Genomic DNA, 13,197 nt, shown 5'->3' with positions numbered 1-13,197 from the left:
CAGAAGGGGAGGAATATTCAATGAAGGGGAGGCACGGGGAGTAGTAAAGGGAAAAAAAAAAGCCGTCCTGCATTCACTGTTACTTCTCTTGCGGCTCTGCGTACGAGTTAGGAGCTGGGGACAAGAGGATATATAAATCACATTCATTTAAAAGTGAGAATATATTTTCACTTTGCCAGTGCCTTTTTAGCATCTTTTTGGACTTTATTAAAGAGGGATATACGGAACTATTTTTTAAAATCATGCCCAACAGTTACTCTTTAAGTCTTGTATTTTTAACTGAAAAAAAGCCGAAGTAATTACCAACTGTCTAACATAAGATCATTAAATTAGCGTTCCTTTGGAGTTTCAGCGTACAGATGCCCCTGAGAATTTCACGGGAATAAATAGATGGAGATTTCTTACATCATTACTTAGAAAATTCCCCATGGACTCTTAGATGGCTATGGAGAATTAAATCTGAATGAAAGTGGAAAAAAATCAACAGATGCAAATATCTGATGATATAAGTGGAATTAAATCAACATGTCGAAACATAAAAAAAGATGGTGTCGAAAGCTAATAAATAAAAGCTGCTAAAGTACACATATTGCTCGAGGGGTTCTTATAACTTTCAGCCAAAAACTAAAGCTGTGAACAGGAGTGACATTATGGAACATGAAGGAACAGCATAATTGATTAAAGGAGAATACAGATTGCATTTCAGCATTGCAGGCAGGCAATTCCGAGAGACTCCTGACCTCTCTATAATGATTATTAAGGATTACAATGGTTTTTAACCTTTAGTTACACAGTGTTATTCCTGCTCTAATCACAGTGGAAACCATTTTAACAGTTGCACATTTAAACCAATACAGAGAGCAGTGTTAGCTAGAGGCTAGTAAATTGGACTCCAAGCAAGTCTGATTATGCTGGGCAAGCAACATCCTGTAAGTAATAGGCAACAAAGCATGCTGAGCAGTGGTTGTTTATGATGTCTCCCGACACACAAACATACTTGTACCACAAAAGTAGGCTTAGAGAACTGAGTCTATAGAAGGATGGTTTTTACATGAGCATGTTTTACCTTACGAATAACACTCTTTACCAGATGCTAAGAAACTAAGGTTTTGTTCACAATTTACAACGAGTTTCTAAAATGTCTATCTCATCTCAGCAAGATAATATAAAAATAACATTTAATAGGATACAAACTATTCCTAGTTTGCACACAGCTTTCTAGGGGTTAGAGGATGTTGCTGACATCATTATCTCTTGTAGTTTTCTCTGTATAAGCTATAATAGGAATCTTAGTATTCTGTCTTACAGGTTGCTATATTTTTTTTGATTAAAGGCTAGCTGTAGCCAAAACCTTAATGCAGCTTAATTAGCATTGTAGCCCCCCCCCCCAGACACACACACACACACACCCATGTGCAAGATTCACAGTGCAGCGGGAACATTGCGGTATAATGGGTTGCAGCAAGCAGTGCATTACTGATCAACACGAATGTTAACAGTATTGGATGAAGCATACTTTTGATTAACTGTGTGCTTCCCTGTACCCAACCCACACAAGGATAATGTATGGTGCTGTCCTGATCTATTGTGACAATGCAGCGCAATGCCCACTGTAAACATGGCCAAAGATATTCTAAAAATACCTAGATAAAGGTTCCCTAAATTGGCGATGTGACCATGGAACAACCATGGTGGGGATTAGATTGTGAGTCCCCTCTGATGCCTAATACACATCGTACGATTTTCCGTGAGATAGATGGACCCAATAGATAAAATCCATCATGTCCGATATTGCTCCAGATTGTTTTTCACGCTCGCCTTCTTATAGCAGTGAATGGAAAAAGATAAGAAAAACGAATAAAGATAAGAGAATCGATTGCAGAATCGTGCGGTAAAAATTATTGGGTCGCAAAATTGCGCGGAAAACCTTACCGTGTGTACCCAGCATGAGGCACAGCTAGTGAACAAAACTGTGTACTGCTCTAAAGGTGGCCATACACGTATAGATTTGCAGCCGATTCGACTATCAGATAGATTACTGTCAGATGCTTGTCAGGTTGAATCTGACAGGAATCTATCTGATGTGTGCCAAACACTATGAACAGATTTCCAATACATTTCAGAATTAAATCTATTGGAAATCAATCTAAATGCATTATTGCACCATTAGATCCAATGTAACTCTATGGGCCATCAATCTGCTGCCAGCCAGATAGATCAAAGCGATCGAAATCGATCAAAATCGGTTGCAAATCAATTGAATGTCACTTGAGATAGCTGCTTTGGCCACTAGACTAAAGGTGGCCCTTCACCAGGAGACCTGGTGGCCAATCGACCATCCAATTTGATTATTATTATAATTGAATTGGCTGAAAATTGGTGCTACCAAGTGCATGCCCGACTGACAGGGTGACCAATTTCGGGACAAAAATTGGTTGCATTCTGAATCGTGCATGCTGCAAGATATGTGTTGAGCGGGTGCCTGGCGGTATGGCGTGCAATTTCCAGACGATCGATGAGCGTGACGAAACCCCAGACGCTGTCCCCCCAATGTAATTTCCACCCCGTGTCCAGTGTAAATGTATACGTTACCTCTCCGCAGCCTCAGCTTGTCCCCCCCGCTGGCTTCCGGTATTCCCTCTCTGCATACAAGCACGCCCCATGTGGTTTCCTAGTAAGAGCATGCGTGTGACGTCCCACATGCACGCCCTTACTAGGAAACCATGTGGTTTAGTGAGAATGGATACTGTTCGTTCCTATAGGCTTTTATTGTTTCCATCAGCACCCATACTGAAATGCTGTCAATTGGACATATAGGCACATTTCTGTACAGTTCCAATATTTAACATAGGATCTGTAGCATGTCTGTTGTTCTGTTGCAGTCCAATCCGTAAATTGGACTATTTTGAGGTCTAGTGTGAATTAGCGCTAAGTACTACTGTCTGTTAGCACAATGCAATGATGGCAGACAGTTATAAGCATTTAAGGCGATAATATGCAAAATAGCCACAGTTACAGCCTGTAACTACAATAATCACACCTTTACACTTTTAAAATGTACTGGGAGGTTAGAAGACTTTTTTTGTCTAAGTGCATCTCTGGAAGATGCTTCCTAATATATTGGCTTATTTTGTATCTTAATTTTCACTTATATCTGTACACTATACAGCATTTCATGTGGTCTTTTTTTCCCTTATTTCTACTTAGAAATGATCACATAAAATGCTTTACATTTTTTTTGTCTTGAATATCTAAAATTGTGATAGCTGAAATATTCTCCTGGGATGCTGTGCATGTATGGCAATTATGCTTACCAAACAGCACATGTTTTCTATGGAATCCTTTCACATATTCCAAAAGACTATTCATCTGGTCTGTGTCTGACATATTCTGTCCATGTAAACAACATGCCTTGTTTGTTTGCACATATCCTTCGGGAGCTTCAGATTATGACCCACATGTGTACAATAGAAAACTAGCAGTTTTAAGAGTACAAATGCCCTAATTCATCCGATTTATGGATGATGTGAGTATATAGAAAATGTACACAAATAGTGCCCCACAATGTCCAACTAGCTCCTAGACCCACATACCCCCCAGTGGCCAATGCAAAAGTAGGAGACAAGTAACCACAAAAAGGAAAAAAATCTGGTGCTCAAAATCCAACAAATTAATGTGGAAAATACTAGTCTAAAACAACAAAAAACACAACCATTGGCTCCCTGGTTTTGTTGTTTTTAGACTTGTATTCTCCTGATTTTTGTGGTTTACTATTTTCTCCATTTTTCATGTCTATAATTTACGTGATCCTGGCATTTAAACTTTAAATACACACACACTTGACTGTTATTAATTTCCATAAGCGTTAATGTACATTACGACAGGAAAGCAAATTATGCATGTGAACCTGGCATATAGCTAATGCTCGATATAACAAACATCTAGGGCCGTATTCAATTCACTTTTTCTCTTAAGTTTTCTACTCGGAGATAACTTTTCATCTTCTCTTTAAAATAACTTTTTAGCACTCAGCAATTGAAAGAGTACAAAAAAAAGGTGATAAAGTACTGTCAAAATTATTCTGCATATTTTCATGCTTGCTGATGGCTCAAAAGGCATTTTATTAATAAGGTGAAAAAATATCACCTAGAAGAAAACTTAGGAGAAAAATAATTAAATAAGGGTCAAAGTCATTCACGGTAATGAAAAATGATATATCTTTCTTAGAAAAAAAATCATTCATTCAGTTCAGCTGTATGTCTTATAAGGATCAATCACAAATCTTAAAGTCTAAATCAACAGGTGGACTGTAAGGTCAACAGGGAGGAAGAAGCTAGGATGATTCAGCTGCTGGAAACAATAAAGTTTTATAGCCACGAGGTTATCTAGGTGCAGACCTCAGAGTGGCTTGCACAAACCTTCTATGAATATTCCACTATTAGGTACCAGGAAGAGATGGAAGATATTAACAACCAGGAGAAGGAAATTACAACAAAAAAATCCTCTGCCATCACTTAGTGAGAAGAGAAATTTTTAAATTATCTCTGACTAAGCTAGGTTAACCCAGAGTCAGGATTTTATGAAATGGTGTTTCCACTATACAAGGCATCTACAGCAAAGATAAAAATAAATAGTATGTTGTCCATAACATCTGGTAATTTAATACGACAAGAGCATTCCCTTTCCCTTTTGCAATATATCATTCTTTTAGAGCAGTTAGATATTTCTGTTAGGCACAATCCCGATATAAAGGTGCAGAAGCAATTTAACACTGCAATCTATAAGCATTACTTTCTACTATATATATTGCACAGCCCAAAGGTGCTCTACCTGATTTAACAAAGGAATTGAAAAAAAAAATTAGAAAAGGAAACAATTAGTCTGGACTTTAAGAGAATCCTGATTGAATTATACAAATCTAAACAGAATTAAGTATATACAACAGGTAGTTATTTTGGAATAAAAGTTACAAAAAAACAGACAATAAACTTTTTACCATTGCTAAAAATATTTAAGAATGATTTGCCCAAATGTGTGGTTTTAGCACATTTATGGGTAGAAAAATGACTGTGCTACATCAGAACATGCTATACACAAAAATGTGTTTCTATGTCGGAGGTAGGATAACAAAAAAACTGTAGTTAGGTTGCAGCTTTTGTGAGCCTAGGTGGCACCTTTAACATTTAAGTTATGAAAAACAGGTTTGTTTTGGTGATAAAAGGAACAATTGGTTGCTGCATCTACAGTATTTTTGACCAAATGTCTTTAATGGGACACAAATCATCACAAGCCTCTGAAATATGTGTCAGACATTTTTTATTCACAATTCTATAAGGCATTGCTAAGATATATTTGACCCCCCAAACTCTCTTTTATGGCCAAGTGGCAAAAGGAAATAGATAAGACAGCTGAAGGATGAGGACTGGGATAGGATTCTCCTTTTCTAAGCCAAAACAGCGTTTCCTTGAAGGAGTCAGAAGAAGTCTTGTTAGGATGATAGAAAATGATTTATAAGCTATATCCTGAATCCTCACCAAATTGTTGACAGAATTGATGACAGAAAGAAACAGGGAATATAACATATATATGGTTTAAATGTTATGGAATAAAATCTTTCTGGAGATGAATTCCAAAAATAAAATACAAATGCACAAATAAAGAGATCCTCTCAAGTCCTGAGGATTTTCTCTAAGGGTCGCCATACATTACTTGATATTGTGGGAAGATCAACCTTCTGATTTGATATTTTTATTAAATCGGAAGCGAATCAGTGTTCCAACATGGTTGCCCGATCAATAATTCCTGATCGATCAAATTGGTTAATTGGGAATGGCAGAAAATCTCGTCCGCAAGAGCTCAATCAGGTGTGTGGCGGTAACGGCAACAACAACAATGGACTCCCAGCTGGTGCCTCTTTTTAGTGTATAAGTGACCCCCCCCCCCCCTTCCCCGTACCTGTGTGCAGTGTTAAGGGCTCACCTATCTGCTGGCGCAACTCCTGGCCTTGTCTGGTGTCCAACATTGCCACAAGTGCCTGTTCCATATGGCACAAGTGGAACAGGCATTGGCATTGATGCTGAACACTGGAGGAGGCCAGGAGTCACGCTGTCAGAGAAAGGCGAACCTTTAATACTGAGCACAGGCATGGGGGCGACACATACACTTGGAAAGGGGGCCTAGCAGGAGAAAGTGGCGGAGGCACTAGGACTATTTCCAATAGATTTTATATTCTATCTACTGGAAAACACTGTGCAGTTTGTTGGCAGGCAACATATCCATCTCTGATCATATTAGATCAAAGAGGGGTGTATCTAATGGTCAATCCGGAAAAACATCAAGTGATTTATGGCCACCTTAACTGTTGCTCCTGAGTGACCACTATCAACATTTTTTAAAATCACTGATGGGATATATGTTATCAGCAGGAAAGCTCTGGAAAGTCCCAATTTTTGTAAAAAGAAAGCAATGCTACCACCATAGCAGATAGCTTGGAAAAAAAATACACTGTATCAAAAAATTGAGCAATTCATATCTAAAAAAACTGTTTTACAGTATATGAAGGCTACAGTATTTGCATTGTTTGAAAAGGGGGGGGGGTGACTTTTGAAAAGAGGGTGAGAGAAAGGAAAATGAGGTATAGAAAACACAACAACATAATCTGGGTGGTGTAGAAGATCCTAAGAACTTGAACGGAGATAAGTTAGTTAATTATATCAAGGTGTGCTGCTGGATCATTTCTGATATTTGCGCAGGAGATGCTTGGAAATCTCTAGAGATATCTTAGTACATTAAGTCCTTTACATCAATATTGATTTATTTAGAAGTGAAGGTAATAAGTATTTTAACGAGACAGATTTCTGGTCTGAGGGTCATTTAGTAGGTCTCTTGAGACGAGGTTTACCTCACAGTAAGTTGAGGCACCCTTCTACAATCTGCAGTCATAGAATTCCCCAGACATGCAGGTATCACCGTGAGGATTACGACCGCCACAAAGACCCACAGAGTGAATACATTTTAGCAATATTATTAGTGTGGACTGTTTGTATAAATCTGGTGTACTGTCTTTCATTTTAATATATGGTTGATTTGATATTGATCAAGAACTTTTACAGCAATTCAATATTTTATCTTTCTTAAAAGAAATTTAGCTTGATACCTATTATTGTGTATTTGACTTATGTCTGGCAGCTGTCATTTTCAAAGCACTGTGAATCATTTTTTATATTTGTACAAAATAAAACTTAGGAAAACATTTTACTGTTTAAAACTAAATGCATACAGTTAGATTTAAGAAATGTCTAAACTTACCTCTCTCCATTCCTTGTTTGCAACACCTTGTGTATACAATACACATACTGTAATGGGAAAGAAAACATTATTAATCTCATTCTTAGGTGTGCACTGAAAATATGTCCTAACTTTAATCAACTGTTTTTTTTTTCATTCATACAGCTGAGATATATTTTATAAATAAAACCCTATTCATACATATGAACCATCTATGAACTTCATACATAGAAAATGTTAATAACATGCTCAACAAAACAACACAAATATTTGAAGTGAGTAGGGATTTATAAAACACTATATTATGCTATATAAATATATTGTAATCGGCAAGCTTTGTGTACATATAATACCCTAATATTGACAGCTCATATATATATATATCTCCACAGTAAGATTGTTATCACCAAATATGAAATGAATAATAAATGACAAGTGGCAGTGCTGGTACTGGAAATAGTTTTTGCCAGATTTTGAGGGCTCAGCTAGCCCATACACCAAGAACCACTTTGTCTCACATGGTCATTATTACGATAAATAATTTTTTTTGCTGTTTTTTGGTGTAAGGTAATTTGCTTTTCCTACCTCAAATGTCGTATAACGAGCCTGAAATGCAGTGAGTCACTATCTCTTCTTTTGCTTTGGCCTAGAAAACTAGACTGTCTTATCAACTGTAATTTTGCCTGCTGCGTGAGCAACCGTTGTTGCACGCTGCAACAAATGTTTCCTTTTCTGAACATAGGAAATGTCAGGCTTTGCTAAAAGGTCATAGCCAGAAAAAAAAGTCTAATTGTAGCACTACAGACATCAACATTGTATATTACCTCTATGTGATATTTAATGTTTTTTTTTTAAATACCACAATGGTAATTTCTCACTGAGACCTAACTTATACTTGATGCTTTCTAGGCTTTTAAAATTCTTTAAAACACTCTTATAAGAAATTTCTTTTCATAGCATTCTACCAGCAAACATGAGCCATTTTTGGATACTACATTTACCAGCATCCATGTATATTTGGCAATTACAAAAGACCATTTACCATAAAAACAATATGTAAAAACACTCAACATGGTGCAATAGTTTTTAAAATGCTCAGATAAATCCGGTTTTAAATATTCATTTATATATATAAAGCCAGCCATGTAAACTGGCCCTTATATGTGTTACTAGAAGAGCGTGACAGTTTGAACAGAGATATTTTCAATATTCATTTGCAAGCAATGAATACTGGGGCAGCAGATGCAGAAAAGAAAGTAAAAAATACAATTTACACAAAGCTGAGAAAAATGAATGTCCTCGGCACACAGAATAACAAAGGCAAACCACTAATACACAAAAAGTATTGTCTGTGCTGCTCCTCTACTAAAGAAAATAATACAGAATGATAGGCACCAGGAATAAGATTCACTGAGGTATATTCACCATACACCAATAAACCTAACATGTGCAGGAATCGCAAATTTACCAGGCTGTACCAAATTATGTAACTACTAGTTGGCCTAAGCCCGTTTAAAAATGGGCTCTAGGTCTCTTCACGCCGCCAGTCAGTGCGCGCGCACCCGCCTGCCCACCGCGCGCGCACCCACCCATCCGCCTGGCTCCCTGGCCCATCCTCCTGTCCCAACGGTTGTCTGTGCTGCGCATATGCGCAGTACAAAAAACCCACGAATACACAGACAGGGACAGGAAGGATGATGCAGTTAGGTTTTGTTGTATATGTAATTTGCATAACGCGTTATATTTGCGACACCTTGCACAGCAGGCAACATAGTTGATGTGGTTACAATGTGTTTTTCGAGATGAAGCAGGCACACCATCCAACATCAGGTCTCGGGGTGCTTGGTGAAGTGGCATAGGCAGTACCACACTTCAAGTGAATCCAAAAGATCTCACCAGCACACCTCAGATTAAAGCACACCTTTTATTGTGCCAGTTTCCACAGTGTTCCAACAATTGTTTCGGGGAACCACATGCCTTGATGAAGGGGGACCCTGTGTGGCCCCCGAAACAATTGTTGGAACACTGTGGAAACTGGCACAATAAAAGGTGTGCTTTAATCTGATGTGTGCTAGTGAGATCTTTTGGATTCACTTGTGCTTACAATGTGGGTTTTGCAAATTATGTAAAAGTATACTGAATTTGCTTAAAGCCAAGTACACGTATGTGCACTGCCTGCACACATTACTTTTAAAGAGACACTGAAGCAAAAAAAAAATTATGATATAATGAATTGGTTGTGTAGTACAGATAATTATTAGAACATTAGTAGCAAAGAAAATATTCTCACATTTTTATTTTCAGTTATATAGTGTTTTTTATAACATTGCATCATTCTCTAATATTTGCAGTTTACACACTACTCAGCATTCTAAATGATTTTACAGAGTAGGCCAGTGAAATTTAGAAGTGTCCTCTAGAGAGAAAAATAAAATACGACTGACAGTTGAGATAACAAGCTTCAGAAGACAGCGCTCTCTGCGACTTTGAAAGTCGTGGAGTTCAATGGCTCTTTTGCATAGATAAAAAATTGAGTTGAACACTTCCTGTACCGGAAACAATATTAGACTTTTGTCTCTGCTCCTAATGTTTTATTTCTTAGGTGTACTACACATACAAATCAGCATAGGCAGCCACATGTTCCCCCACTATTTGTAGCCCCAACTCCCCAGCAATATACAGCCACCTGTGACCCGTTTAGCTTCCCCCAATCATAGGCAGCCATGTGTGCAGTACAGGGGAGAGCGTGCTACTCACAAGAACAGCCAGGATCCCTCTTCAGCTCTACTGCCCACAGTCTCATCTCTGTGAATCTTTCAGCGGCGCATGTAATTAGAGACGCCACTAAAGGGCATCATAGAGCTGAGACTGGGGACAGCAGCAAGGAGGATCCTTGCAGCGCTGATAGGTGATGCACATCCACTCGCTCTACTTCAGCGGTTTTGTCACCCGGAAACCATCGCAATTTCGCCATTCTCGTTGGCATATGTGATTGCAATCTACCAAGCCTTTCCAATGGACCGGTAGCTATTGTTATACAGTATAAACTTTAATGAAAGCTTTGATTAAGCTATAGTACACATGCAAGGATTTTTAGGCCAACACATTTGATGGCATCCACATAAATGTAGCATGCACTATCCAAGGTCAGACCAGGGGGGAAAAAGAAAATCATATGAAGTATCAGTGCAAAAGTAGCCACATGCATGCATATGTCAGGTGTACAATCATGCCTGTCAAGGCTACAACAGGCTTCAAAAAGAACTTTCATAAAATCATACAAAGTATGTTCTCATGCACTTTTTCAACTTTTTTTTGTTTTTTTTTACTTAACAAATAGAGACTATTCAGTATTCATTTGACAACACTGGACCCTGAGAAAAGAGGTGGTTCTAGAGCAGTGCAGATCAAAATGTAAATTAATATATGGTCAGCTGTAAAGTAAATGCTGCTAGATAGCCATAAATATGTGTCTAATCATCCTACCAGGCTACAATAGGCTATAAAAAGCTAAGCTAACTGCATACAATGCAAAATGCTGGATACTGAGGCGCTTATTCAATTCACGTTTTCTCTTAAGTTTCCTCCTAGATGATCTTTTTACATCTTATCAATAAAATGCCTTTTAAGCCAACAGCAAACAAAGAATATTTAAAATAATTTTGACAGTACTTTTTCATATACTTTTTAGTACGTTTAAAATTGCAGAGTGCTGAAACGTTATTTTAAACAGAAGATGAACAATTACCCCGGAGAAGAAAACTTAGGAGAAAAAGTGAATTTACAGCATGGCCTTGATTCTTTATAAAAACACTGCCTGAAAAAGATTTATGTAAAGATGCTGGCCAGCCTCCCTGCTCACCATACACTTTTTTGGCTGTCGGACAGTGGCCATGAGGAGATGGGCTAGTCCAAAACCTGCCAGTTCTGTCGGATTTCTACTGTAAGTGACAGCAGCATAGGAGAAAGGTAATTTATAGAGATGACCCAAACTGTTCGCCGGCGAATGGTTCCCGGCGAACTTCCGTGGTTCGCGTTCGTGGAGAACCGCAAAGTTTTCCGAAAGTTTGGTTCGCCCCTATAGTGCATCATTAGGGTCAACTTTGACCCTCTACATCACAGTCAGCAGGCACATTGTAGCCAATCAGGCTACACTCCCTCCTGGAGCCACTCCCCCCCTTATAAAAGGCAGTCAGCGTCAGGCATTGGACTCACTCGTGTGCCTGCAGTAATTAGTGAAGGGAGAGCTGCTGCAGACTCTCATAGGGAAAGCTTAGTTAGGCTCTTGTAGACTTGTTAGCTTGCTCCTGGCTGATTCTTATTGCTAAAAAAGCACCTCTCAACAGCTCTTTTGAGAGCGAATCTTGTTCTTGTGATCTATATTTTTTTGGGTGGCCCACTTGCATTATATACAGCCCTGTCAGTCAGTCGCAGCTGGCCTTTGGTGTAATTCCTACTGTGCCACTGCCAGGCCCAGCACATTCAGTGACTACCTGTGTGTGTGTGACAGGCAGCTGCCCATTTGTAATCCCAATCACTGCACCTGTTCACTGTTTAGTCCACCTACCTACCTATGTTAGTGCACACATTGTTAATACCACCAGTCATTGCACCTGTTCACGGTACGTGTGTGTGTGTGTGTGTGTGTGTGTGTGTGTGTGTGTGTGTGTGACAGGCAGCTGCACATTTGTAATCCCAATCACTGCACCTGCTCACTGTTTAGTCCACTTACCTACCTACCTACCTACATGAGCACACGCATTGTTAATACCACCTGTCATTGCACCTGTTCACAGTACGTGTGTGTGTGTGTGTGTGTGTGTGTGTGTGTGTGTGTGTGTGTGTGTGTGTGTGTGTGTGTGTGTGTGTGAAGCAGTTGCACATTTGTAATCCCAATCACTGCGCCTGTTCACTGTTTAGTCCACCTACCTACCTACGTGAGTGCACGCATTGTTAATACCACCAGTCATTGCACCTATTCACAGTACGTGTGTGTGTGTGACATGCAGCTGCACATTTGTAATCCCAATCACTGCACCTGTCCACTGTTCAGTGCACCTACCTACCTATACCTACGTGAGCGTACGCATTGTTAATACCACCAGTCATTGCACCTGTTCAGGGTACCTGTGTGTGTGTGTGAGAGGCAGGACTAATACCTGTCACTGCAACCTGTTCACTGCACCTGTGTAACCGCACATTGTTGTACTAGCAGTCACTGCATACCTGTTCACTGCACCTGTGTAACCTTACAGTGTGTTAGTCAAGTCAGTGCATACCTTTCACTTCATCCCCCCCAATATGGACAAAACAAAAGGAAGAGCCAGAGGCAGGCCACCTGGCAGGTCTGTTCGAGGTTGCGCTGTCGTGATTTTGTGCGGTTCTCCGACAAAGTACAGTGTTCAGAAGAAGGCACGTGCCATCAACCCCCAATATTGTCAGGACATAGTTGACTATTTAACACAGAACACCTCATCTTTCTCAGTTTCCGCACTGAAGCGTGACATATCTTCCTCCTCCTGCTCTGATTCTGGCACCCCACTTAACACTCAGTCGGTCACAACCACCAAAGTGCCATCACCCCAGGGCTCAGCGGTGTGGAAATTTTTGTGTGTGTCCGCCTCAGATGAGAGCAATGCCATCTGTACTCTCTGCCACCAAAAATTGAGCTGTGGAAAGACCAAGACAACTACCTTACGAAGGCACATTATTACAAAGCACAAACTGCAATGGGATGACCACCTGAGGAAAAGCAGCAGACAAAAGCAAAGCCACACACCACAGTGGAAGATACCAGGCCGCAATTTTTTCTCAAAATAGGCGATACCTAAACTGTACCGTGATGTTGAAAGGCAAGTGGCGAAATCTCTGGCAAACAGCGTTGGGTCAAGTGTCCATCTGACCATGGAT

General features: G+C 39.5%; 1 protein-coding gene across 1 annotated transcript in view; it reads right to left on the bottom strand.

Annotated features, from left to right (window-relative positions):
- The window catches only part of CPNE8 (copine 8), a 372,678-nt gene that overhangs the window by 178,548 nt on the left and 180,933 nt on the right, over positions 1–13,197 (bottom strand). Inside the window, exon 3 of the mRNA XM_068276306.1 lies at positions 7,309–7,355. Coding sequence (XP_068132407.1) covers positions 7,309–7,355 — 47 coding nt within the window. The remainder of the gene's footprint in view (positions 1–7,308; positions 7,356–13,197) is intronic.

This window comes from Hyperolius riggenbachi, chromosome 3 (assembly GCF_040937935.1).
Source record: "Hyperolius riggenbachi isolate aHypRig1 chromosome 3, aHypRig1.pri, whole genome shotgun sequence".
Lineage (NCBI taxonomy): Eukaryota > Metazoa > Chordata > Amphibia > Anura > Hyperoliidae > Hyperolius > Hyperolius riggenbachi.
The sequence above is the reverse complement of the archived record's forward strand: the minus strand, read 5'-3'. Positions and strand labels throughout refer to the sequence as shown.